Here is a 27,515-nt window from a genome sequence, read left to right as displayed (position 1 = left end):
GAGAAACAGAAAAGCTTTACAAAGTTCTAGAGACCCAGGTCAGGACAGAATCTTTTCTTACCTGAAACTTTCACCTGATATAAGGACAGCTATTTAGGGTAAGGACTCACAAGTAACTAGATTCTTAGTAGAATAGAATTAACTATGTGTTTGCTTTGTCTAAATTTGATAACTCACTTTGACCTGCCTGTTTTTATTTATAACCACTTAAATCCTACTGCTTTGCTTAATAACATCTCTTCTGTTTATAATCAAGCCTAGTGTAAATTATTACCCAGGGAAGACTACCATTGTACATACCTCCCTTTAGTTAATAACGGGGGCTTATCTAGTGAACCCTCTCTGTGCAAATCTTTTTTAGCACAGAAAGTGACTGATTGGTGTGGGGATTTGAGCCATGCTAGGGGTTGATTTCCTGGGTGCTGTGCCCTATAACTGCACCTTCACAGAGCTGTGATTAATCAGTGTCTTCATTGCTCTGCAGGGAGAAGGTAACCCCAACTCTGTGCCTTGGCTTGGGGAGGCCAGATGATTTCACTCAGCAGAACAGGGTGGTGGGAAGTCCCAGAGAGCAGGAAGGCAGGTGTCAGTGGCCTGATCAGCACACCAGGGAACATCCTAAGGGTTCTTCTGTGCCTGCACCCCATCACAGTAGGGTATCACTTTTTTCTTTGCCATAATTTTCTTGAAGTCCTGGCCCTTCACTTCCCACTGCCTGACAGGCCTTTAAGACAAAGCTGTGAATTGACTAAATGCCCCATGGCACACAGAGGTTGCCATGGAAATGGTTCCTTCCTGTAGATGGCAGTTCCTTGACAAGTCTAACTTATGCAAACTTCACCCACACTCCTCTCAATGAGGACAAAGGAGCTTTGTGAGGCACAGTGCTTGGTATCTGGAGTTCTGATGTGAGGATGCGTGTGTGTGTGTTCCTTGTACTCTCTCTCTGGGTGAGCAAGGCAGGTGATGGACGAGTTGGAATTGTGTCCTGGATTAGCAGCTGGTTTAATGCACTTTCTTTCCTATCCTAAATGTTCCCAATAATTCCCTGACAATAATGGCTCTTTCCTTTGCTTCGGTCCCTGTTTTTCCCCAGGAGTTTATCTGGTTTGTTAGTTTCAAAGCTCATAGTTGCTTGTGGAGATGCTGCTTTCTACCTCTGAGGAGAGAGGGTGAAAGCATTTATAAGGCTTTTAAAGCACTGGCTTTTCAGGACTTGGCATAGCACTGACCACTAAGTGAGTGCCTGGGAAGTCTGAGAGTGAGAACTGTCTGCCCCTTCACAGACTCCTGTCTTTCCTCACACCTCTTCTGCCTAAGAAATTAGCAAATGCGGTAAACTGTGTAGTGAATTCAGCTCAGCTCAGACGATTCACATGTGCAAAGATGTATTTTTGGGAAGAGATGCGCAGGTGCTGCAACTAGGGATACTCCAAGATGGAGATTGTTACTGTATGCATCACCTGTCCCTGCCCTTTTTAGGCAATCAGCCATTGCCTACTTGCTAGTCTGAATGTAGACAGCAAAGTTCTTCATATGTACATTAGCCCCCATTGTCAGTTCATAGAACACTAGAACTGGGAGAGACTCGAGGTCATAGAGTCCAGTTCCCTGCCCTCTTGGCAGGACCAATCGCCATCTAGATCATCCCTGACAGGTGTCTGTCTAACCTGCCTTTAAATATCTCCAGCGATGGAGATTCCACATCCTCCCTAGGTAACTTATTCCAGTGTTTTAACCACCCTGACAGTTAGGCAGCTTTTCCTAATGTCCAACCTAAACTTTCCTTGCTGCTGTGTAAGCCCATTGCTCCTGGTCCTATCCTCAGAGGCCAAGGAGAACAATTTTTCTCCCTCCTCCTTATAACCCTCTTTGAGGTACTTGAAAACAGCTATCAGGTCCCCTCTAAATCTTCTCTTTTCTAAACTAAACAAGCCCAGTTCTTTCAGTCTTCCCTCCGAACTCATGTTCTCTCAACCATAAATCATTCTTGTTGCTCTTCTCTGGCCCTTTTCCAATTTCTCCACCTCTTTCTTGACACAACACTCCAATGGAGGCCTGATGAGCACTGAGCAGAGCAGACGAATGAGTACTGCTAGCCCCTGATGAGCGCCCTGCTCTCACAATAGCGTAGCCACACCTCCTGTTGAGGTCTTCACAGAGACAGACATTTTGGAACATAGATGCTGCTGCTGGCTTGAAGTAGCTTCTGTCATATACGGGTGTTACAGTTTGTTTCAGTGACTCCCAGCACCCAGACTGTATAAATCGTTCCTGCATTCTGGAAGAGGCGTGGAAGTGACTGATGTGGGGCCTGGACCCACGGGGACGAGACAGGTCCTGTTAGCTCCTCTGGCTATTGGAGCTTTCCTTTGACGGAGGAGCTCTGTAATCTCTGAGACAAGGCTAAGCAGTGGACTTCCACGCTCTGCTTCCCATGAGTGTCTGATTGTGGCTGGTGGGTTTACAACTGAGGGAAGAGTAAGTGTGGTACTTGTGAATGGAAAACCTTCCCGTCTAGTCAGAGCACCTCTGTTGTAAATTGGCCCTGCAGTCACACACACACACTCTCTCTCTCTCCCCCCCCCCCCACCACATTCAGCCAGAATGTATTTATACACACACAGTCCTCCTTACCCATACATAGAATACACAGCTGCATAGGACACCTGAAAATTTTGACAAGTATCAGAGGGGTGGCTGTGTTAGTCTGTATCTGCAAAAACAACCAGAAGTGCCGTGGCACCTTATAAACTAGCAGAATTTTTGGAGCATGAGCTTTCGTGGGCAAAGAGCCGCTTCGTCAGATGCGTTGGCCAGCGTATCTGACGAAGTGGGTCCTTGCCCGTGAAAACTTACGCTCCAAAAATTCTGTTAGTCTGTACGGTGCCACAGGACTTCGCGGTTTTTCTGAAATTCTTGGGGCACCAGGGGAGTCTTAATGTTTACCCACTCGCCTCTTCCCCTCCCTATTCCAGTTGCTCTGCTTGATCTAGTTAGCTTAAGAGTGCAAAAGCCTGCCAGAGCTATTAGTGGAACCTGTGAAAGTGCCATTCAAGTGGTAATGAAGCCATTTAACAGGCATTTGCCAACCCCTATCAGTTTCAGAATTTACTGTCTGAGTCAACTGGACCTTAATTTAAAATCTGTTTTGAAGAATGTTTAATTAGTGTGTTGCTGAAGATTATAAAATCACACACACGACAGCTGCTATGGGGCATGGGGCACCATTTAATAATATTGCATAGGGCCCCATAAACCCTAAGGAGGGTCTGGTGTACAGCCTTTAACTGAGCTCCCCTTTTGTATGCTTGTATCTCCTTTCATCATGAAGAAAAGTAGAGCCTCACAAGGTATCCCAATGCTATGCTGTGTTCCCCTTCATTTTGTTCAGACTATTTAAAAATCCCAGTTTCCCAGGAATATTTTGTGTTATTTCTTATGAAGTTTAGGTGTCTGTTACTGTGAGTGGTAAAGCACAAGAATGGAATGATCACCTGCTCATCCAAAGCGTATGTGCTGGGAATGGCATTGCTGATTTACAGCACTTGCTCATCTGATTCTTGGCTGCAAGCAGATTCATGCCCTCTGCTACTGTCCAGCTCTGACCGGGGCTCCTGAGCAGAGCTTTGACAGTTCATCCTACAGCTTGTTTATTTTGGGTGCAGTGATTCAGCTGTGTGTTATTAGGCTCATTTGACGGGTTATCCTGGCTTGCTACATGATACCCTGAGTGAGGCAGGCCTGCTTTCGTCCAGTTAGGTAACAGATTATATAACACTTTTTGGCAGACTTTGCCCCATTCCTCCTCACCAGAGAGTCAAGAGTTTCTACTTGGTGACTTACGATTCCCTTTCCTGCCCTACCTTCTGCTGCTGTGCCACCTCTCAAAGTGGTTGGTATTTTTAATTAAAGCCCCAGCTCCCAGAATCATGTGACTATATGAAACCCTCAGCTTGCCACTTTCTCAGGTATCAAAACAAAAAAGCAGTCAAGTAGCACTTTAAAGACTAACAAAATAATTTATTAGGTGAGCTTTCGTGGGACAGACCCACTTCTTCAGACCATAGCCAGACCAGAACAAACTCAATATTTAAGGCACAGAGAACCAAAACAGTAATCAAACTTGACAAATCAGAAACAAAAAATTATCAAGGTGAGCAAATCAGAGAGCAGAGGAGCGGGGGGAGTTAAGAATCAGATTCAGCCAAGTATGCCAAAGAGCCCAATCTAATTCTTAACCTAAATGTTAGGTTAAATTGTTAACCTAAATCTAATTCTTAACTTCCCCCTCCCCCAGCTCCTTTGCTCTCTGATTTGCTCACCTTGATAATTTTTTTTTTCTGATTTGTCAAGTTTGAGTACTGTTTTTGGTTCTCTGTGCCTTAAATATTGAGTCTGTTCTGGTCTGGCTATGGTCTGAAGAAGTGGGTCTGTCCCACGAAAGCTCACCTAATAAACTATTTTGTTTAGTCTTTCAAGTGCTACTTGACTGCTTTTTTGTTTTGATATTATATAGACTGACACGGCTCCTTCTCTGTTACTATTTCTCAGGTATGTTTTTAGCCCACCTGGTTGCAAACAAAAGCTTGGGAACCAGAAGGCAAATTATGACATTGAAAAATATTACTTTTTTTTTTCTAAAAGACTTATCATTTTCAAGATAACCTCATGATTTTTAGATGGGGGGTGTGTGTGTGGAGACAGCTGACTTGTGATTTTTCAAGCAGTTCAGGTTGGCCCTACAGCCTCTGGCTGTGGCATCTGATCTGATAAACCTTGAGCCTGATCAGTATGTGGAAAGGTGAATTTCAGAGAGAGCCTGGGTTATACAGGAAATGGCTTTCTCCTCTGAGGCAGTTTTGAGCAAATGTTCCTGTGTGGTGTTAGGGGTAATGTGGTGTTGGACGTATGGTATCTTTTTCAGATGAGCCTTTAAACTGAAGTCATGGCATGTCACAAATCCCGTGCCTCATTTCTCAGAAATAGGAATGGACTGTTCCAAATTAGGGGGTTACAGTCAAATGCCTTAAAATTCCCCGTTTCATTCCCCGTCTAAACTCTGATTGGCCAGGGTATGCTCCTTCCCATCTCGTTTTGAACTGATGCGCTGTGAGGTATTGCACAGCTGTAGCATGCACCAGAGAGGTGGTTGCATGACCTTGGTGGGCGAAGGTGTGATACACGTGTTTACTTACTTCCACAATCCACTCTGATTGATGAGCAGAGGCTATGCAGTTCATTTTCCCTCTCCTGTCACAGCTCTGGGGAGAGTGACAAAGTGAGGAAGAGCATTTCAAACAGGTAAAGGAATTGTACGTTGATGGCATCCCCCTCTTCTCCCCATCTAGGTGGAGAATGGTGCTGAGTATATCCTGGAAACCATCGACTCCCTCCAGAAACACTCCTGGGTGGCAGATATCCAGGACTGCACAGATCCCGGGTAAGGCTCACTTGAGGACACATTGTGGGGGTAAATCCATTGCAAAGACTGTGGGGCGTGCAGATACCTTGTCCCTGTTACTGTTGTAAGTAATGCAGACCGAGGCGTCGGCTGAGAGCGAGGTTGCTAGCTGTTCTGCTGGCACTCCTGTAATGCTGGGCAAATTGGATTGCAGCCCTCCCATTCCTGTTCTCATGGATAGACTGATGGGACAGGGTCAGTCCTACAGCTGGCATCTGGTTTCTCCTCTTTTTAGGCTCCATAAGGAAGGGTTCTGAATAGGCTGCCAGGTTCCTGTCTGTCTTCTCAACTAAGGCAATTGTGTCTGTGATATCCAAGTGCATTGCACTGCTTACTGCTGTTTGAAGGCCCCTTGCTTATCAATTTGGGGGTGACTAGGTTTCAAACCTAACCATGCTCTCCTTTGTTTTCTGGCATATCCTCCTGTGTATTATATGCTTATCTTGTGCTCCCCAAAAGTGCTTAGGCTACATGGGCATCTGATCAACCAAGAAAGCCCCAAAATACAAACTCATTCCCCAGAGTTAGAGTTTTGGGGTGCACTGCCTTCCCTTCCCACAGTACCCAGTCAGCAGAGGGGCTCCTTTCCCACTCGGGTTGGGCTCGGCATGGATTTCCTCTGCGATTTTTTTTTTTTTTTTTGTCTGGACCGATCATCCAGGTTCATCATAAGGTCTTAACAAAATTCGCTTGTGGGGAACATTCTGGACAACTCCCAGGGCTCTCCACAGGCTTGCCCATACTGCCTAGACCGTGCTCCCGGAGCAGCTGCAGGGACGGGGAAGGGTGGTGTCACTGCAACCGTGTAGTTCAGAATTAGTGTGGACATAGAAGGCAAATCCCACCAGGCTGTTTAGGATGAATGCTTAGACCAGACCTCTCACACTGGCTCAGCTGCCAACAGTTCAGTTCTCTGGCCTGTGGCATTTGGACATTAGCAGCCTTGCGTCAGGTGTTCTGGCTGTGTGGGGACCATGGAGGCTGGGGGCTCATTGCTGAGAATCAATCCCGTGAGTTGAGTGCCTGGTAATTTATTCCACATTCAGGGCTCCAAAGGTGAGAACCACCAAATGAAAGCTGCAGGCCCTGCCTCTCATCTGTCTTCTCCCAGGCACCCAAAGACCATGATCTTAGAGGGACAGCTGGGGGGTGATCTGTTCATCCTGCCCTCGCGCCCCACACTTACAGCATATGCCTAGGGGCTGGCATCCCACAGGGAGGGGTAACATTTACCCCAAGACCAGTTCTTTGCTCCTGGAGTTGAAAACTGGCATATTATTTTGGATGGAGAATTGGTCACTGAAGTGTTAGATCGGGCATCTGCCTGAGCACCTCCCAAAGGCTGGTAGGCAAGAGCAGGCAGGCTCTAACGAGATGTTTATTTGGCTGTTAGCTGTGAAGGCAGGGCAGCAACACGCCAGCGAAGAAGTGCCCCTCACAAGAATGGAAAAATCCAGAGAGGGCAAAAACCACATGGGAGTCACCCAGAGCCCAAGGCTTTGGCCGATCTGGGAAGAAAACTGCTTTGCAAAACTCCTTACCGGACATGTGCAGTGTGGGCATATGCCTTGCTCTGTGCTGGTGAATTAAAACCCTTTGTCTCCCTTTATTGAATTCACATGGTGGCGTGAAAGAACAAACCCTGCCCATTGAACGCCTGGGACATGAACAACACGTTCTGATCCTCCTCGCTGGAGCTTGACACAAGTCAGGCTCAGTACAGATATAACTGGCTGAAATTTGATGGCCGGTTGTGTACAGAAGGTCAGACTCGATGATTTTCTGACCTTAGAAATCTACGACTCACTGGGAGAAGGAGGGAGCCGCCGGGTGGCTACTCTGCAGGGGGTTTTCTGCAGTATGGGCGCGGCTCCAGTCTGAATCTCATTGGTTTTGTGACATTGACAGCCGTACAGGTGGAAAGGGGCTTCCCTCTGTGTGCTGGCTTTGGTGCTTTTATTTGAGGAGATTCAATTGCAAACATTGACTAATCCCTCACAAGCCCCCACAGAGATAGATGAGTCTCATCCCCATTCACAGAAGAGGGAGAAATTGGCCTGTCAAGGCTGAATGACATGCCCCTGGCCAGACAGCAAGTTGATGGCAGAGCCCAGTATAGACGTAGGAGCCCTGATTCCCAGTCTGCTGCACTATTGGTTGAACTGTGTTATGTTCTGTGGGACATTAGTTCAGATCAGTGCATAATTTTGTTAAGAATCAGCTGGCCATAAGAACCTAAGCGCCTGGCAAATGCAGGACCTAAGACGAGAGGTGAAGGTGCTTTCTGTGCACTTTGACAAAGAGGGCATAGTGATGATAATGCCTAGTGCTTTTCATCAGCAGATCGTCAAGTGCTTTCCAGAGGAGGTCACTGTCAATATTACCATTTTACAGATGGAGAAGCTGAGGCACAGGGCAGGGAAGGGACTTGCTCAAGGTCACACAGCAGGCCAGAGGCAGAGCTGAGAATAAAACGCACATCTCTTGAGTCCCAGTCCCCTGGGCCACACTCCTTATTAGGGTTAGAGCCAGTTGTGCTAATACAGAGATGGTCAGAATTGAAACAGGGCCCTGCTTATGTTTTAAGGGTGCTGGGTGCCTGCAGATGCCATCTGCCCAAAAGCCCAACCCCTAAGCACTAGGGAATGTGAAGCTGGTCCCAGTATCTCAGCCAGATTCCAGCTCTGGTAGGAAAACGTCAAATGAGTTTTGCAAAAAACATTGCAACATTAGAGCGAGTTTTGTTTTGAAAGGCTTGGAGCGGCGCTCTTGTGTCTCCTTCTTCCAATTGCTTCATGAACTATTTAATCATTTGTATGAAGAGCAGCGCCAGAATGACTAGCAGCACTTCTCGCTGTTTATGGAAGTGTAGTTTTTCAGCAACCGAAAAGGTTGCTGGATTTGATTTTTTTTTTTAAAGGTTATGCTGCTGTGGGGGTCAAGTGGGCTGGGGGTGTGAGAGAACGAAAAATGGAAAAAAGTCTGCAATTTTTTTTCACCAAAATGTTTTTAAAAAACCCATTTTTAACAAGAATTTTTTCATTCTTAAAATGTTGGTTAGCTCTCAGCATCAAGCGACCTGCCAGTCTACTGCCTCTGTAAGCCAAGAGCAGCTTTCAAACACAGCCGCCTGGAAGAGAATCTAGCCAGCAGTTACCTGGGATAAAACGGGGCCCCTTACACTCCACCTGCTATTTGCTATTAGCTTTGCTATTAGCCAGGATGGGCAGGAATGGTGTCTGTAGCCTCAGTTTGCCAGAGGCTGAAAATGGATGACAGTAGCAGGATCACTTGATGATCACCTGTTCTGTTCGGTCTCTCTGGGGCACCTGGCATTGGCCACTGTCGGCAGACAGGATACTGGGCCAGATCGACCTTTGGTCTGACCCAGTATGGCTGTTCTCATGTTCATCTGCTCTCCCAGTACTTGTGTGACCCCTGGCTTAGTGTGTGTCTCACTCTGTGCCTGAGACATGGGGATGTGAGTCCCTTCCAACGAGCAGTGTGTGAATCTTCCAGGGGTTGAGTTCCTGAGTCCCTTCCAGCCAGCAGCTTTAGTGGCCTGGCTCTTCAGCTGAAGCAGCTTGTGTTTGGAGTCCCCATTTGAAATCCCCAGTGTGTCAGCTGATATGGTGGACATCATATAAATGGGGCTTATTGGTGCCCAGAATCACAGATGTTTTGCACACACTAACCTCTGTGTTGTAGGCTTGGTCTTCCTACAGTTACAAGTAGACACAGTGTTTGCCTTCACATCCTCTCCTGTGCTGTTGTGGAGTGCCACTCTTTACACAGCTGCTGTGTTCCACCCCAGAGGTGGTTGGGTTTCGCTGGCAGGCTGTGATTCCTGTGCAAGCAGCCTAAACCCAGCTTGGCGTGGTATCCCTTAGGGTGCAAGACGCTATAGAAATGTAAGCTATTGTCTTAGTCTTATGGAGGGCTTAGAAGCGGAATAAAAGGGTGGACTCCAAAGATCATGGAAAAGGTCACAATACCTCAACAAATATCTCACAGTAGCAAACAGACTTATTTGCTTTGGCTTCAGCTGCCTTTCTGCAGCACAAGGCTCCATTCTCATTCCAAACATGTCTGAAATACTAAGCTGTCCGCAGGGGGAAATAATCCCCTTGTGGCTCAGATGAGAAGGAAGGAATTGTGAAAAGAGGGGGTCTGTTGGCTTTTATTGACTCAGTGCTGTGGGAGCACGTTGTACATGCTCTACTTTGCTGGAGAGAACATTCAGGAGCCTTCAGAATATGGTGTACAGCTGTGGTCATCTCATCTCAGAGGAGACATCTTGGCATTGGAAAAAGTTCAGAAAAGGGCAACAGAAATGATGAGGGGTTTGGAGCAGGTGCCGTGTGAAGAGAGATTAAAATGACTGGGACTTTTCACCTTAGGCTGAGGGGGGGATATGACAGAGGTCTATAAAATCAGGACTGGTACAGAGAAAGCGAATAAGGAAAAGTTATTTACTTGATTGCATAATATAAGAATTGGGGGACACCAAATGAAATTAATAGGTATCAGGTTTAAAACAAACAAAGGGAAGACTTTTATCACACAGCCACCCTGGGGAGCTCCTGGCCAGAGGATGTTGTGAAGACCAGGACTTTAACAGGGTTCAAAAAAGAACTAGATGAATTCATGGAGGCTAGGTCCATCAATACCTATTACCCAGGCTAGGTAGGAATGGTGTCCCTGGCCTAGAAATGGTGACAGGGAAGGAATTACTTAATGCAGTGTCTAAAAGAGATTGATTGGATCTCCACATCCCCCACAACAAGCTAGGTGCCACCTCCTCCAACCCAATCAGGTGCTGTGTCCCCTGTCCCTCCCAAGCCAGGCACTGCCCCCCCCCCCCCCCCGGGATTACTCACTGGAGCCGCCCCGTGGCTGGAGTCACTGTCGCACGAGTGGACCGCAGCTGCATAGTGTAGGTAATGATTGCCTGGCCTCTTCACTCTCTCTGGGGCAGGGGCCTACAAGCAAAATAGGAAGAAGAGCCATTTTTTCAAATTCAGTTACAAAATGAGTCCTTCAGGAGCCGCAGTGTCTGTGAATCCGAGACGGTCCTTCACAAGTAACATCAGATCATGCTAGAGGCACCACAGGGCAGCGTGCCAGGGAGACCCCACCCCAACCCCCAGGCAGCTGGCCCAGCTGTGCGCAGCTCCTGCCTTGGGGCGCTCGGCTGGTTGTGTGACACCTGCTGGGGAGATGATGCCTGGGGCTCCCCCCGCCCCGCACACTCCTGGCTGCTTGCTGAGCTGAGCTAGCAGGGGGGAAGGTGGGGTCCTCCGTGCACTGCGCCACTGGGCTGCCGCATGGCTCCCTGCTCTGCTGTACCCCTCCCAGCACTTTTTGTGTGAGCCTCACCCACCCCAGCCCCCCACCTCGGGGGGGAACCCGCCTGCAGCGCAAGGCACCCCGTTACCGACACACTCCCCTGTGCCTGCGAGGGATGGAGTGCAGCAGCCCTGGCGCTTGGCGCAGGACGTGGCCGGATCCCTCCCACTGCCCCGCCGGCTGTTAAATCAACTGAGTTGTGTCCTATTGTGTCAGTGGCAGCAGGGCAGGGAGCTGCAGAGGAGGCAGCCGCTGCAGCAGCCTCTGGAGCAGCAAGTGACTGCTTAAAGAGCTGCAGGTTGCCGGGCCCTGCTCTGGGGCGTCTGGCATTGGCCACTGTTGGAAGACAGGACACTGGGCTAGACGGGCCTTTGGTCTGACTCGCTATGGCCGTCCTTATGTTCTTCAGCTGAGAGCGCCCAGGCCGCTGAGTGGTGGAGCTGTAGAGTTCTGGTGTCCAAGGGCTGTTCTGGAGTCTGGAGGAACACGGTGGCGTGCTCTGAGCCCTGCTCTGTAGCTTGCCTAGTGTGGTATTCAGGGTCTGAGGCAAAGGATGGGCACTCCTGGCTCTGCCCCTCTCATGCTCTGTGGCTACGAGCAAACAGCATGACAGCTCTGCCTGCCTTCCCGTATGCAATAAGTGCGTAATTACTGTGCCTCCCTCACTGGAGTAAGGGCCAAGATCCAGCAAACGGGCATGCATGTGCTTCACTTCCAGCCCTGCTGCCATCCCTGGGACTGTGCTTGGGCTTGAAGCTAATCATGGGCCCATGTGTTTGTAGCATCAGGACACAGGTTTGTCTAGTGCTCTGGGATACTTGACACAGGGGCATACCTGGTGAGCACCAAGAGTGGTTTTTCCTTCATCGGTGGTTGACCCTTTTGCCAAGAGTTAGAGTTGGAAACCTTCTCGTAAATGCCCTGTCAATGTGCTCTCTGCAGGGCTTTTTTTTCCCCAAGGGTTGCAGCTGAGTGACTCCGACTGCACATTCAGTTGCTCATCACTGAATAATTTAGCAGCTCTCTGCCAACTACCACAAACACAAACCACTTCCTGTGCTGCACGTTTCCTCCTGTTCAAACTGCAGGCTGCTGCTCCCAGAGTAACGGAGACTGGGGTGTGCACTTCACCACGATGGGGTAATCGGGAGCATCCAGGCTAAAAATAGGATGTCAGGAGAATGTGGCTTTCTTGCATTATGATGGCAACAGGAAAAAGGGGTGGGCACAGCTGTGACTGACGGGGGAGACGGCCAGTTGGCAGGGATGTGCACGCACACTGCTCCTATGGGGTGGGATATTGTTTGGTCTGACATTCTCTCTGTTGGGCAGGCTGTTGCTTGCCACCCCAGGAGTCCTTGTCTCCATGTCCACCAGCCCTGTCCTGCTCCCATTCCTGATGCTAAACATTGGCTGCTCCATCTCCAAACAGATGTCTTCCAGCCCTGGGACTGGCCAGCCTTCATCTCTCCCGCCTGCTCTGCTTGCCTGACCTGCCCCCATCCATTTGGTCCCGGGTGCTCCTCTGAATGCAGCTTCCAACCCAAAAGGCCTCCAAGTCACCCCCATTCCTGGCCAGCATTGCAGGGACTGGCAAGCCAGGCAGAGCAGCTGCCTGGCAGAGGTGGGGCTAGTTATTTCATGGCACAGGCACTCAGCCCCATACTGGTGCCAGGGCAGCCCTTTAGTATTTGCCTGTGGGATCCTTGGGGATGAGCACTGGGGAGCTGAAATGGCTTATACAAGGAAAGCCAAAGCTCTGTGGGGGAGCAGTGCAGCAAACTGCTGGGAAGTTCAGGGCTGCTGGAGCCAGGGAGCACAACCTGGCCTCTGCAGGTAGCCTGCCCAGCAGCTGGGGGCGGCAGATTGTGGGGCAGGCCAAGTTCTCAGTGTTCCTAGCAAAAGGACCAACAGGGCCAGCATGGAAGAGGAGTTGCAGCCAAGGACCACCTTCCAGCTGGGAGTGAAGCCGGAAGGGTAGACCCAAGAAGCAAAGCCAAAAGCAGGGAGGACAGAAGTGAGCATAAAGGGAGAAGGTGACAGTGGAGTGAGCTGGCCAGGAGAGGACGGTGTAAAGGGAGATGAGACGGGGGGTGAAGATGTGGATCACATGAGAAACTGATGTCCAGTGTTTCCAAAGTTTTCTCTGCAGCACCTCCTGCGCCAAGGTCTGAGTCTCCTTCGGAGGCACGCTTTGTCCACACTTGGGCCAAATTATATTTTCCCCCTCGGGGAAAGAAAGAAAGAAGGAAAAAAAAGCTTTTGGTTTCATTAGCAGTTTTTAAGCATTCACTGAAAACTGACAGGTTGGATCGAAAAAACTGAAATACTTGGATAGAAAAATGAAATCTTCTGCAGGAACTTAAATAAAAAAAATTTAGTAATGCCCCCCCACCCCTTCCTGCGCACGCGCACACACCATTTTTCCTCCTAAAAACAGTGGATGGAGACTGTTCAGCTGGCCTTGTCTCCTTGCCCTTCTCATTTACCTCGCATAGGGCTAATGCAGCCTGGGTGCCAGCCTAGGCAGACTTGGCAGGTTGGGCTTGCAATTCTGTCAGATCTCTAGCTCCTGAGGTCCATCATAGTGCCTCTTGTTTCTCTAATATGCCTCCTTGCATGAGTATATTCTGCTCGTCCTCCAGGAACAAACAATGAGCCCTAAAAATGTGAGTCACTCTCCTTTCTGAGCATGCACACAGGAGGGCACAGAGTTCAAATTTACTCAGAAGTATAAGCTCAGTCAAATGAACCACAGTTCTTACCTGAGAGTTAAAATTCTTCCCTACCCAGGCATGTGCCTGCAGAGAGTGACAGGCTGCTCTGCTCTGTTTTTACCTTGCAGGGACAGCGGAGATGATATTGAACTTTCCTCCTGTGCCCAGGGCACCTGCCTGCCGGGAAGGATGCCCTCCTGCAGCTGTGAATTTCTGGCGGATGGTAAGGATGCTCAGAGAAAATCGCCAGCAGTGTTGTGTTTGGGTGTTGGGCTTCCTGGAGAGGTTGGCTGGATTTCAAGGCAACAACAAAAGAAAAGATCTCAAAATGTGAGAGTGACTCCACTTTCCTTTGGGATCTGTTCTCATCATGATGCAGCCACGCTGATCTGACAGGCCAGGGATGCAGGCCACATATCCAGCCACACTGCTTCATGTCCCTGGAGCCAGCTGCTGATCCTAGCTTGGCCCCAGCAGGCTTCACTGGCTGCCTATTCCTACAGAAACGGATGGTGCACGTGGAGCCTCTGGCGTCCACTTCAAGTCTGGCCCATTTCTGTCAACCTCATTGCTCTCTCTGCTCTGCTGCATGGCAGGTGCATTTGGGTCTCTTTCCAGCTCCTACTGAGCATCCTGGCACCGTTGTCCCTCATCACCGCAGAGCAGCCTGTGGGAGACTAAATGCCCTCTTATTTCTGGTGGCTGTCCTTCCGCGGCAGGGGAAAGGGTCAGAGTAGCTCTGCTTCTCTGCACCCCTTCTCTGGCGAATGGGAGACAGCGCTCACCTATAGCACTAACTAACCCTGCATGCTAACCTAGGTCTACCTGTTTCTCTCAGGGCACCAAGTCATTCATTACTGAATGACTTTTACTCCTCTGTCTGCTCTAGCGCCCCCTGTATTTTGCACGATGACCCAGTGGGGTTAGGAGGAGGCATAAGTTGTCTCTGGGGCTGAGTGAGAGAGAGCAAGAGCGTGCGTTCACAGGGTTGTTTTGCAGTTGGCTGAAGCCAACACCAGAGTGCTGGAAAACTCAGCCCTGTCTCCGTGGAAAACCCCAACGCGCCAGGCCATTAACCCCTAATAAGCAGTGACCTGGCGAGAGATGGGGCACTTCAGCCTGAGAACAAAGGCTGGGGAGTGTGAGGTGGGGAGATGCGGTGTTGGCTGTGGGAGGAACTGGGAGGCTCTCTCACACAGGACTGGGCTAAGGAGGGCAGGCGGAGTGAGACAGACAGACAATGGAGTTTGACTACAGCTTGACCAGGGCTCTGGGCTAGCCAGGCTGTGCTTTAAACCTCGCTCCTCTGTGCAGAATGTTCTCTGTGGTGTTCGAGGTGATTAATAAACCCGTCCGTTTGGACAGCACTGCCTGAGTGGCCCTGTGAACACGAGCCGAAGTCTCTGAATCCCTGAGGGGTGCACACGCCTCCACCGGTTGTTCCTCTAGTTTAGACTGGCTGAACTAAACTCGTGGGGTGAAGCCGGAGTGTGGCTCCCCTGAGGGTCAGTCGTGGCAGTCTGTGTGGCTCTCCCTGAAGGAAGAGGAAGCCCCACAGGTCTTCTGACCCATCGCAGGGTTCTTCCAAGAGAGTGTTCCAAAGCTGAAGGCTTAGCACTGATCCTGGGGGACTGTGACAGGAGCCCGTGGTTTGAGTTTCAGAGAAACTCTGGAGCTCTCGTTCATTCGCCTCTGTGTTTCTTTCAGGCGTGCACAGGACTCCAGACAGATGTGTTGTCCTTGCCACCCACACCGCCCCAGCCGCTGCCACTGTCATCTCAGCCCCACATGGCCGGGCCAGAGACTCCTCTGGGGAGCACCTGGCCCATGTGCCACTGGAAAACTTCCTGCAGACTCTGGAGTTGCCAGCCATCAGCAGTCATGTAGGAGGTACATCCGGGGCTCTGCGGGGGCGAGGGAAAGGTAGTGCAGTGGGCCACCTTCCAGCTGGTTTGCTGCACATGGCACAATGGATAGCAGAAAGGGGGATTGAAAGCGGCTCTTTGGCATTCGGCATGGCGAGAGACGGGTGAGGAGCAAGGGCTGGAGTTTTGGAATTCAAGAGAGGCGAGTTAGCGGGTGAGCGTACGTGTGAGATGCCTGGCCAGAGGGCAGATGTGCCTAGTGGCAAAACGCCAGGGCTCGGGGGATCAGGAATAAAGCTGGCGAGGAAGAGGTGGGGCGGGGGGGTTGTATGTTCAGGCAGTGCACTCAATTCTACCTTGCACCACTGCTCCCGGCCAGAAGAGCTCATGGGTCTAATACAGAAACTCTCTCCTAACCTGCCTTTGCTACCCATGGAGAATTCTTCTGCTCTGCCCGGCTGCGCTCTCAGTGGGACTGAGCAGAGCAGCTGAGCCACCCAGGAGCCAGCCTGCTTGGCTACCCACCTGTGCATTTCAGACATTCATGGTCACCTGCGTTCCACTTGGACGTCATCTACCCGGCATGTGTAGCATAATGTCCTAGTCCTGCTGCCTGATCGACTAGCCAGAGCCCTGCAGCCTATTCGCTGCTGCTGCCATCGCTGACTAAACACAAGCGTGCATTTCCCATTCTGAACTGCCTTTCTTTTCCCCTTTTCCTGATCTGGCAGGGGAGGAAGGTGAGACAGAAGTGGAGATCAACCTCTCAGATTTCCCCTGGTTCCATGGGACGCTGTCACGGATCAAGGCCGCCCAGCTGGTGCTCTTTGGTGGGGCCAGGAGCCACGGTCTGTTTGTCATTCGGCAGAGTGAAACCCGGCCAGGCGAATACGTGCTGACTTTTAACTTCCAGGGGAAAGCAAAGGCAAGTGCCATTGTGGTGCTGATTATTTCGTTGGTTTTAGAACAGCACAAGCAGCACTCGCCCACTGATGTCTTCCACCTCCCCGCATCACTCCAACATGTGGCCTGCAGGGAACAGCCGTGCCTGGTGCCTCTCTGCCCCCCACCCCCATCGGATTACAATGGGGCTCTGAAACAAGATATTCTGCTGCCTTCTGAAAAGCTGCTCAGAAGTGTAACAGAGAGGGAGCCGTGCTAGTCTATACACTATCAAAACAAAAAGCAGTCAAGTAGCACTTTAAAGATTAGCAAAATAGTTTATTAGGTGAGCTTTCGTGGGACAGACCCACTTCTTCAGACCAAGAAGGGGTCTGAAGAAGTGGGTCTGTCCCACGAAAGCTCACCTAATAAACTATTTTGCTAGTCTTTAAAGTGCTACTTGACTGCTTTTTGCTCAGAAGTGGTGTTACTGACTGGCCTTTTTGGGGGGTTGCCAGGGTCCCCAAACACAAGTAATCCTTATCTTCCAACCCTTGAAGCCCTCTTTCATCACAGAATGATGCACAAGGCTCCATTCGATCTGTGGCTGAAATGTGGCCACCTTTGCAGAGGAACGTAGCATCTGTTTGAACCACACAGCTCCCCTGCCTAACACATTAGGACAGGACAGGAAGAGAAGTGCTGCTCAGTGTTGGTTCTCCATCTGTTTAATTCTGTGTTCGGTAAGGGGGAAGGAAAAGGCCTTCGGTACAGAGGTGGGGGAGGTTACCATTGTTGGACACACTCTGCAAACTACTGTTCCTCCTGTCTTGCTCTCTTCATTGTTCGAGCTTAAAGCACTTTGCAGAGAAGGTCAGTATCATTACCCCCTGCTTACAAATGGGGAAAATGAGGTACAGGGCAGGCTGTGACTTGCCTCAGCTCCCCCAGCAGGCCAATGGCACAGTTGGAAATAGAACCCAGGTGTTGTGAGACTCAGACTAGTGCCTGGTCTACTGGGTTACAACACTACAGCTCAGTTTTGCCCCCAGGTTCTCTAGACAAAGCTGACATTAATGTCAGTGGCATGCTTGTATCTGAAGGTAAGATGGAGAACTCAGCCGGCGTCAGCACATCATCACTGAAATGCAGCTGTCTCTGGGGTGGAACGCTGACACATTATAACCAACACAGAAATACTGAGCTACAGGTCACTACATCGAATAAATACACATGTACTAGCTTTGTCTGAGTTAGCCCGGTGAAAATAGCAACCTTGCTGTGGAGTGGCAGGATGGGTCAAAGGCCCAAATATGGGCCTAGGTTACAGACAGGAGGCTAGGCCCCTCTGCTGCCTACACTGCTGCAGCTATGTACCCTGATCAAAGCTGGTGTGTGTGTGTCACCACAGGCTAGGCAGTACACCTCCGTCTGCACTGCAGATGTCTCGAGAGCAGCAAGGGTCCTGCATCCAACTGAAAGTGAGTTTCCAGAACTGGAATTCCCAGGGCACTGTGGCTGCCAGCCTCCCCCCGGCTTGTGTAGGGAATCCAGGGGGTTGTAAAGGAAGCTGGATGTAAGCCACAGAGAGCAGTCCAGAGAGCCAGTGGGAAGCAGTGCTGCTGGAGGAGACTGGCTGAGCGGCTCAGCTGGGGGGAGTGCACCGAGAGCAGCCCTGAAGGATTACTGTATGGAAGGAAATGAAAGCTTCCTGTTGGCTCAAGATGCTGCCAGAGGGGGCCCTGCCAGACCAGCTATAACGAACAGAGTAAAATGCCCTGGGGGACCCCAAACCACCCACTCTGCCAATAACCCACACAGTTCACTCTCTGGGCTCTGCTCCCAAGCAGGCGTTAACATCCCACCAGGAGAAACGTAGCTGCTTTCTAGGGCTCTCAGCCTGGCTGCTCCCACTGAGAAGCTGGGGGAGTTGAAGTGCTGAACCACTGAAATGCATCTCCCAAGTTTGGCAGCGCTTGCTGCTCTGCTAAGGCAGGAAGGCTTCAAAAGAAACAATGCTGGCAGCTCTGTCCTGGTGCCAGCCTGCCAGGAACGTCGTAATAGGAAGATCAGAGTAAGGCCTGCTTTTCCCTCTCTAGATAAAGCCTATTTGTTCTTGCTGCCTGGTTGGTGTTTTGTGTGTCTAATGCAGACCCTTTTTTATGCAGAGTGTGACTCATGTGCCCCAGATTAAACGGGGGCTATGTGACTCGGTCCCACAACATTTCCCAGGACCTATTGCATTCTGTCCGTCTAACACAGCTGACATAACACCCCAATGCCATGCAGCATAGCTGCAGGTCAGCAGGGAGATGGTGTCGCTAGCCTGCAGGTCAGTGAAAGGCTGACGTGGCTTAATTGTCCAGTGGGAGAAGAGATCCCAGCAGAAGAACTTGGGTCTAGAACTTCGACTGGGGGCTGTCGCTGGAGAGCTGCAGTCTTTCCTACTCTGCCACTGACTCACTGCGTGACCATGGGCTGGTTACTGAACCCCTTCGGCCCAGCTCCTTTGTAAAACTGGGCTGATACTTAGCTCCCCATCTAAGGTGCTTTGAGATCACTGGATTAACATCACTCCCTCTTAGTCTTACCCTGTTTCTGTGTGGCACTGATCACCCAAAATACTTCAACAACCTGAGTGGCTTGGTAGCAATAACTCCCAATGGCATTTGCTTGCGAGTGAAGAGGCATTAGTTCTGCCCTTGGTGGTGCTGCTTGTTAATCTCCCATGGAGAGAGAGGTTAGCTCTTTGGTGCTGGCTGGCCAGCGTGCTGGCCTGACGGGTGAAAACGAAATGGCGCTGTGGGTGAAGTCTGAAGGGGTTCATTTCAATTGGCTGCTCCACACAGAACATGGTAAATAAGGCAAATTTTGGTTGCATGCGGGAATGAGAGGCGACAGAGCAGAAGCTTTCTGCTGTATGTGCAGATCTGGACATGAAGGTGCCTGGCTTTTATTTTCCTATCTTCTCACAGAACCCTTCTGTTCCCTGCTGCCGGTAACCAGAAAAGCCAGCCTCCCTGACCAGGCGGTTTCTGAATGGGTCATAGCAACTGTTGCTTGGCAGCCAGTCGGTTTCTGGTGAAATGCTCTGAAACGTGAGATCTTCCTCTTTTGAGCCAAATTGCAAGCCAAGCAGAAAAAGGCAGTTTTGTTTGGAGATAAGCAGCCAATGTTAAATGTGCTACTCAGCACATGAAGGGCACAAGACATGCGCATTGACTGTGGCAGCAGTGCACTTGCGTCCGTGTCCACTGCTATTGTGGACTTGCCCTGTGTTCGGCTCATGTACTTCACTGTGCTTCTCTCTTGCAGCACCTGCGGCTGTCCCTGAACGAGAATGGCCAGTGCCACGTGCAGCACCTCTGGTTCCAGACCATCTTCGATATGCTGCGGCACTTCCACACCCACCCCATCCCCCTAGAGTCTGGCGGCTCAGCTGACATCACTCTCCGCAGCTATGTCGTGGCGCAGGGCCCGCTGTCTGGTAGGTCACCCGGCTAAGGTGTCGTGAGGAGAGCTGGAGGTGTGTCAGAGCTCTGCTCCGGTCATGGCCTTAAGACTTGGGGGCAGGGCCACCTCCAGAAGAAACATCCCAAAGAAACAAACACTCTCCCTCCTTTGGTGTCATTTCCCAAAAGCTGTGCAGCTTACTCTGAAGTGTTGCCCTCGTGCCACTTTGTGGGGAGTGGGACTAGGAGCACTTCAGACCCCTGGCCAGCTCAGGACTGATGGCATCTAGCTCCAGAAGGAACCACGTCCAAGATACGCTGGTTAGAACCAAGCTGACCTTACAGGCTGGCCCCCTCTGACATGGCCGGGATGGATTTCCGGAGAACTTTCACAACGTAACATCTGTTACTCCTCACCCAGGGATCTCAAAGCAATTTATGAAAGGGGCTGTGACTATTAACCCACTTTACTGAGAGTCAGCGTGATTACGCCTTGCTCAGGCTCATGCAGCAAGTGAAACCCAGCATTCTGGATTTGCAACCCACTCAGGCCCTTCTAGTGGGGCCAGGCAGTATAGAGAGGCTGGTAAGCCTGCAACAGCCCTGGCTAAGAGAGCCAGTTCCTTTAGCTGAGCCCATCGCGGTGCAGGCTTAAGGATATAAGAGTTGTCCCTGCTAGTAACCAGCCATCCACATAGTGGGCCTTACCGACCCCCAGTGCCCTGCTCTAACCACTAGAGGTGCTGCCTCCTCTGGAGCAGCTCTCAATGAGCTCAGTGTGCGTGTCCATCCCATGAGCTTTAGGAAGAGCTGTGTATTTGCTGCTCTGGTGATGTGGCAGCTGCTGAACGGCCTATTGTGCAGACTTGCTGAGGCGGGGGGGAGTGCAGCCACTTGAGGTGCAGTTCGGTGGCACCTTGTGGAAGGATTTTGTTACCTGTAAACTTGATGGGCTGAGGTGCAGCTCATCAGGGGCAGTGTGTTCAGGGGTCAGATCAGGAGACCTTGAGGGGCCAAAGAGAGGGACATAGGGTGGCTGCATGTTAAGTGAGCAAAGTCAGGCAGCAAAGGGGGGCCCCAGTGTGATACAGAGGCCAGTACTCCCCTATGTAGCCTTAATACGAAGCCCAGGGTTTGTCTCCCAGGTCTTACGCAGGGAAATGGGCTCCCTGCCATCTGCGAAGGGAGTGGCAGGCAGTCGAGTCAGCCAAGGCCCTTGATTTTTTCCTACGACCCGTGTGGTTTTCTGGAGAGACACCAGGTCCGGGCAGCGTCTCCCAGCCACTGGGTTGTCATCGATACTGCTCATGCCTCTGAGCCCCTCAGATGGGGACATACGGCCAGGAGTCCCCACACCAGCTGCCGTCCTCTGCACACCTGCTAGGAGGGGCTCTGCAGCAGTGATGGGGGGGATCTACTCAATGTGGTGGCCCTGATCTTGTTGTAGGTCCCCATACAGGGTGGATGGGCGGAGATGGGGTGACAGGCCACACGTCCTGTCCAGACCCACAGAGCGCCGGCGCAGTTGGAGGGAGAAGGGACAATGCCACAGCTGTGGCGCTTTCTGCCCTCCCTGCTCACCTCCTGGCACCGTAGATTATCAGGTCTCCCTTTCGCCCTGGAAGCATATCAGCTTCACCAGCTTCTCAATCCCCTGCTGTGTTAGCAACACATCGGGATCCCAAGATGAGGCCTACCCAGCCCGGTGCTGTCCCAGCTATGTATGGGGCTGGCTGAGGCATGGCCACTAAAGCAAAGGGATTGTGCTCAGTGATTGAAGGAGTCAGCCCTGGCTGGACAGGAGACCTCCCTCTGTCCTTGGAAGTCTGCAAGAATGGGTGCCTAGGGGCAGTCAGACCTTGCGGGCAATAAGGGTTGTGTGGCTTCACCCAGAAGGGCTGCTCTCCCCAGATTGTCCAAGACCCAAACTAACTGAGAGCAGGTTTGGTCCATGTGCTGCCATAGGTCAGCATGAGAGGCTGGGAGGGGCAGCCTGGCATTTGGGCACTGGAATCAGAACCACGGTGTGATGTGCAGTGAGGGGCTGCAGTTAAAATGCTGGAGTGGGGCTCAGGAGAGCAGGTGTCATGTCTCCGCTCTCCAGCTGACTTGATGTGGGATCCTACCTGCTGTCTGGTCTGGCCTGAGCACTGTGAGGCTGAGCCGGAGTTTGCAAAGCGCTGCGAGATGGACAGAGACAATGAACTAGCCCTGCCCAGAACTGCTTTGCCCTTCCTTTGTGTCTAGTGCAGTATGGCCACTCACAGGACCTGGCTCCACATTTCAGCTGGTTGAGGGGAGATGAGACCACACCTTCTAGTGTCTGGGAGTTGGACAATTTGCAGCTGATCTACAGTCCTGTGTTGGTAGGTGACCCTGGGCAAGATCTCCTCCACTACCCCACAAGTGCCTCAGTCTCCCTACCTGTAACTTGGGGCCAATGACGCCTCTGGAAAGGCCATGTGATCCTCTGATGACCAGTGCCGTATGAGTGCAGAGGTTATTGGCAGGGCTGTGTGGGACAGGTGTTCCTCAGCTGCATGTGCCCTGCAGATGGGGAACTCCTATTTGCAAGGCTGTCAGTTCAGCACCAAGCAGCTAGTAAGACGCTCGCCCTCATTCATTCTCCAGGCACGTGACTCTCTTGTGCTCTGCTTGCAGATACGAGCCCTGCCCAGGCCGTTGCCTCCCAACAGCCCACCTGCAGGAGCGATCTCCTCTCCCAACACTACTTCTCCAGCTTCGTGCCCGGCCCTTTCCAGCCCGTGTCACCAATGGAAGGGGCTGTCGCTTCTTCCTCCTCTGCTGGCCACCACCTGTACCACCGAATGGAGGGGACCCTCAGTGCCCGGAGCCGCAGCAACAGCACTGAGCGGCTGCTGGAGTCGCCCAGCGTTAGCGCAGAGGACTACCACGAGAGTGACAGCTCGCGCAACAGGACCAGGGCGGTTGAGAACCAGTATTCTTTCTACTGAGGAGACCCGGAGCAGAAGCCAGCCCTCCGGGTGGGGGTCCCTGCCTGCCAACAGCGCCAGCCTCATGGGGATGCACCCGCCATTGGTGGAGATCCCTGGCTCCGATCTCCAAGCCCGCCCTCCCCCCATGGATCTTTACATATCGCCAAGGCCCAAAGTCGTGGGCTGTCCCCACTCCCTTGTCAACTCTCAGGCATTCCCCTCGCCTCAGTGTCCAATTCACTGGTGCCACCTGACAGTCTCCAACTCCTTCATCACCAGCAATGGACCTGGGCTGTCCTTTTACTCCTTGGCAGCTTGGCGAATGCTTTCAACAATGGGCTGTCCACCAGCCAGGGACATCCCAGCCAAACACAGTCACAGCTCCCTGGACCCGGCTCGCGCTCTGAGCTCAGAAGGGCAAAGATGACCATGCCTGTGCTAGGGTCACTCTCTGTCCTTTTCAGCTTGTTGTCCATTCCCTTTCCTCCCTCAAAGCCTCGCCTGCTAGACTCACTGTTGCCTGCTGTCTAATCCGGACTTCCCCCATTCTGCTTGGGTCCAGTAACAATGCAGTGGTTCTCCTGTAATCAGAACCCCTGGCTTTGATTTGTATTTTTCTTCCCTCTGGCGTGCAACAATATGAGCATCTCCTGGTGTTTCCTTGATGGCGAGGACTAGACGTTGCCACAGTTGGAACACAGTCAAGGTCATCTCAAAGGGTTACTTCTCTTCAGGGATAATTACCGAGAGTTCTGCAAACAAGACACTGCAGGCTAGTAACACTTTGAGGTGACCTTGTACAAGACCCACCTCGTTGTAACTAGCACAGAGCACGAGCCTACGCAAACATCCGGCAGGGACGGAAAAGACCCCTCAGCCTCTCGATCCCGCTCCAGTGCTAGTGCGGAATTGTTTGTTTGTTTGCTGCAGGAAGCTGAGGGCGGGTGTACAGTGGAGTCTCAAACTAGGGGGCTTCCAGCAGTCCCCTGAGGAGATTATTCCACAGCCTAATGCATCGCACTCCCTGAAAGATTTTCCTGCTAGCCAGCCCATGTTTCCTTTTACCCTGTGGCTCCTACCTAGAGCCAGGCCCCCACCCTACATAACTCCTTTTGCTTCTTGGTTGTGAAAGTCCTGGGGCTGCTGGAGGAGGTGGAATAAAACCCTCCTGCCTTAGTTAGCTTTTAACCAGCCGGTAGCTGTGGAGTTCTGTTAATATTTCCTGCTAACCCCATCTTCCCAGATCTCCTCATTTGTGCTTCTGTTCTCTCAGCTTCCCCCAGTTCGTCATCTTGGTAACAGGCACAAACGTGTGTCTTACGTCTTCTCTCTCTCTCTCACACACACACACACACACACACACACACACACACACACACACACACACACACACACACACACACACACACACACACACACACTCTCTCTCTCTCTCTCTCTCTCTCTCTCTCTCTCTCTCTCTCTCTCGCTCCCTCTTGCTCTTGCTCTCGGACACACTCATACACTAAGGTGAACGTTCCTGGTTGGAGCCCAGTCCTGGCTAGCCCCTGTCTATTCTATGGTTGTTGCTAAGGGGAGAATGATTACACAGGCACCTGTTAGCTAACATGGCAAATTCAATCAACCCCAGTCCCTAGGGAAAAAGCTTTTAAAATATGACAACATTGGTCCAGCTTTTCAAGTGGCAACTTTTCTGGTGGGGCTTCTCTGGCTGGGCCCCCAGACAGAGAATGACCAGGGAGCCTCATTTTCAATGGGGTCAGGCCCCTTCTGCTCTGTTAGTAGACAGTGACAATTCCAGGTGCTTGGCTGGGATCCTCAAAATGAAGGCAGTGAAAACCAGGGGCTACTTTTGAAGCTCTTGCCTATTAAACCTAACAGCCTGAGAAGAGCAAGCTGAGGAAAGGGAGGGCTGCTTCCTGCCGTGTTCAGAGATAAAATGAACGGAGGGTGGCATGGGTTTGCTTTTGGTTTTATTTAGAAACAAAAAAAATTGTTCTTGGGGCTGGATGAAACTGCTGCTGGCAAGAGGGACAGCACTTGAAGCCAGGTCTACACGCTGATTTCATACTGGTGGGCTGGGCTGTGTGCTCTTTTATGAGTTGAAATAGTTATGCCCCTACAGCTCTAGTGTGTGTGGGATGGAGTGGGATGGGCACTAGCCTGGGATCTTGCAGGCCTGGGTTCTGTTCCCAGCTCTAATTTTGGTCTGCAGGGTGATCTTGAGCAAGTCACAGGCCCCTGTGCCTCAGTTTCCCCATCTGTAAAATGACCATAATGCGACTGACCTCATCTTTGTGTAGTGCTTTGCGATTACTGGATAAAAGCCCTATATAAGAGCTAACTATGATCAGAGGTGCCTTTACCACCATCTATTATTTCTCTTCCCATATGGAAACAAGTTACAGGGCGTAAGCACCAGTCTAACAGCGTGTGCTGTAGGGAGAGTTGCACTGTTGTAACCCTACCAGTGTTGTTAAAGCAGTGTGATGTGTGTGTGTGTGGACAAGGCCTTGAGTCGCAGTTCCTTTGCAATCATGTATATTATTTTTGCTGTGTCTGTCAGTGTGTCTGTCCGGGAATGGTTCAGCCATATCCCCAACCTTTGCCCCTGCTGCACTGGGCCAGCCCCAGCCCTTCCCCTGGCCAGTGTGGGGCCTGACCCAGCCCTCCAAAGGACACCCCCCACACACACCATGCCAGCCCCAGCCCCTTCCCCAGCCAGCAGGGGCCATGCCCAGCTCCCCAACAGAGCACCCCCCCCCCACCCTGGCACCATGCCAGCACCTCCCACACCCAGCACGATGCCTGGCCCAACTCCCCAGTGGAGCACCCCCACCTCCCACCACATCTCTAGTTATTATTTGCTATCTTCTTTCCTGAGTCAGCACAGCCTGTCCTCCCATCCCTGCACTTCCTGTCACCACCTCTCCTGGCTCCCTCCAGCCCCTCTTGCAAAGGCAAAGAATTGGTCCCCTGAGCCTGCCTGCTGCCTTTCACGATGCCTGTATGACAGCTGTGCTTCTGAAGCAGCATGGCAGGATGGGGGAGTGGACCCTTCTCGAACTGCCCCTTCCCCGCTGGCTGCCCATCTCCCACTTACAGCCAGTTCTGCTTTCAGAAGATCTAAAGGGGCAGCGAGAGGGATCTGAGTCAGCTGGGGTTTTTCATGTGTGTGCAGCAGCTGCCCAGCCTTGGGGGTGATGCACAGGGGCACCTGTGCAAGATACGAATCGGTGGCACCCTGTGCAGTGGAGAAATGCAGGGTTTTCTTAGGGAGCGCGTTCGAAGATAGCCCTGCTTTGTTTGCACACCCAATGAACTGGCAGGGAGCATCCATTCTCCTGCTCCAAAAAGTCTCAGCGAGCTGACTGGACAGGGCAAACCATTGCCTTGAAGACCTTTCCTGGCTGGCTGCTTTTCCCCGTTGCGCCATGCGGGGGAGGGCAGGTGGGTGCAAATGAGCTACAAGCAAATGTTAATTTGTAAATAAAGGGAGGTCGGGAAACGTGTAATGTTCTGTAGAATAACTCAATTTATTTAAGCAATTTGTAAAACAAATGGGAAAATGGAGTTCCAGTTTTGAAATAAAACCACTTGAACCAAGCCGCTGCATCCCTGGATGTGCTGTAAGAGTGCTGGCTGCCACATTAGCTGGTCAGAGTGCTTAGCTCTGGGGGTGGGACAGCACTGACTGTCTTGGAGTAGTTTCGTAGAATCCTAGGGTTGGAAGAGACCTTGGGGTCATTGAGTCCAACCCCCCCTGCTCAAAGCAAGATCAGCCCCAACTAAATCATCCCAGCCAGGGCTTTGTCAAGCCAAGACTTGAAAACCTCTAAGGATGGAGATTCCACCACCTCTCTACACCACAAATTCCCATGCTTCACCACCCTCCTAGTAAAATAGTTTTCCCTAGTACCCAACCTAGACCTCTCTCACTGCAACTTGAGGCCGTTGCTCCTCAATCTGTCATCTGTCACCACTGAAGACAGACTCTCCATCCTCCTTGTAACCCCAGTTCAGGTAGTTGATGGCTGCTGGCAAATCCCCCTTCACTCCTTTGCTTTAGACAAACTAAGATTAAATCCCTCAGCTTCTCCTCATCAGTTATGTGGTCCAGCCCCCAAATCATTTTTGCTGCCCTCTGCTGACTCTCTCCAATGTGTCCATACGCATTTTGTAAGGGCGGGGGTCCAACATTGGACACACTATTCCAAATGTGGCCTCGCTGCTGTTGAATAAAGGGAAATAATCACTTCCCTAGATCTGCTGGCAGTGCTACTGATGCAGCCCCTGTATGCTATTGATCTTCTTGGGTACAAGGGCACATTGTTGGTTATGTCCAGCTTCTCATCCACTATAATGCCCAGGTCCTTTTCTGCAGAACTGCTGCTTAGCCACTCGGCCCCCAACCTGTAGCAGTGTTTGGAATGCTTATGTCCTAAGTGCAGGACTCTGGACTTGTCCTTTTTAAAACTTAATCAGATTTCTTTTAGTCCACACTGCCAATTTATCTAGGTCACTTTGGATCCTATCCCTACTCTCTAGCATATCTACCTCTCCCCCAGCTTAGTGTCATCTGTGAATTTGCTGACGGTGCAATCCATCCCCTTGTCCAGGTCATTAATGAAGATGTTGAACAGAATCGACCTGTGGGGGGGGGCGCCGCTTGATACTGGTTGCCAACCAGACATCAAGACAGATCACAACCTGTTGAGCCTGAGGATCTAGCCAGTTGTCTAGCTGCTTTGTGGCCCATTTATTCAATCCATACTTTTACAAGAGTACTGTTAGAGACCATATTAAAACGTTCACAAATGTCCAGATAT

The 27,515-nt window shown here is 51.2% G+C and overlaps 1 protein-coding gene across 2 annotated transcripts in view; it reads left to right on the top strand.

Moving 5' to 3' along the window:
- The window catches only part of SH2B2 (SH2B adaptor protein 2), an 81,823-nt gene extending 55,537 nt beyond the window's left edge, over positions 1–26,286 (top strand). For both annotated transcript variants that reach the window (XM_075013932.1, XM_075013933.1), the window contains exons 4-9: positions 5,352–5,443; positions 13,659–13,753; positions 15,238–15,420; positions 16,127–16,320; positions 19,593–19,764; positions 22,391–26,286. In XM_075013932.1, coding sequence (XP_074870033.1) covers positions 5,352–5,443; positions 13,659–13,753; positions 15,238–15,420; positions 16,127–16,320; positions 19,593–19,764; positions 22,391–22,704 — 1,050 coding nt within the window. In that variant the 3' untranslated portion in view covers positions 22,705–26,286. The remainder of the gene's footprint in view (positions 1–5,351; positions 5,444–13,658; positions 13,754–15,237; positions 15,421–16,126; positions 16,321–19,592; positions 19,765–22,390) is intronic.
- The last annotated feature ends 1,229 nt before the right edge of the window (positions 26,287–27,515 follow it).

The sequence above is a fragment of the Carettochelys insculpta genome, chromosome 19 (genome assembly GCF_033958435.1).
Source record: "Carettochelys insculpta isolate YL-2023 chromosome 19, ASM3395843v1, whole genome shotgun sequence".
In the NCBI taxonomy this organism is placed as follows: Eukaryota; Metazoa; Chordata; order Testudines; family Carettochelyidae; genus Carettochelys; species Carettochelys insculpta.
The sequence above is the reverse complement of the archived record's forward strand: the minus strand, read 5'-3'. Positions and strand labels throughout refer to the sequence as shown.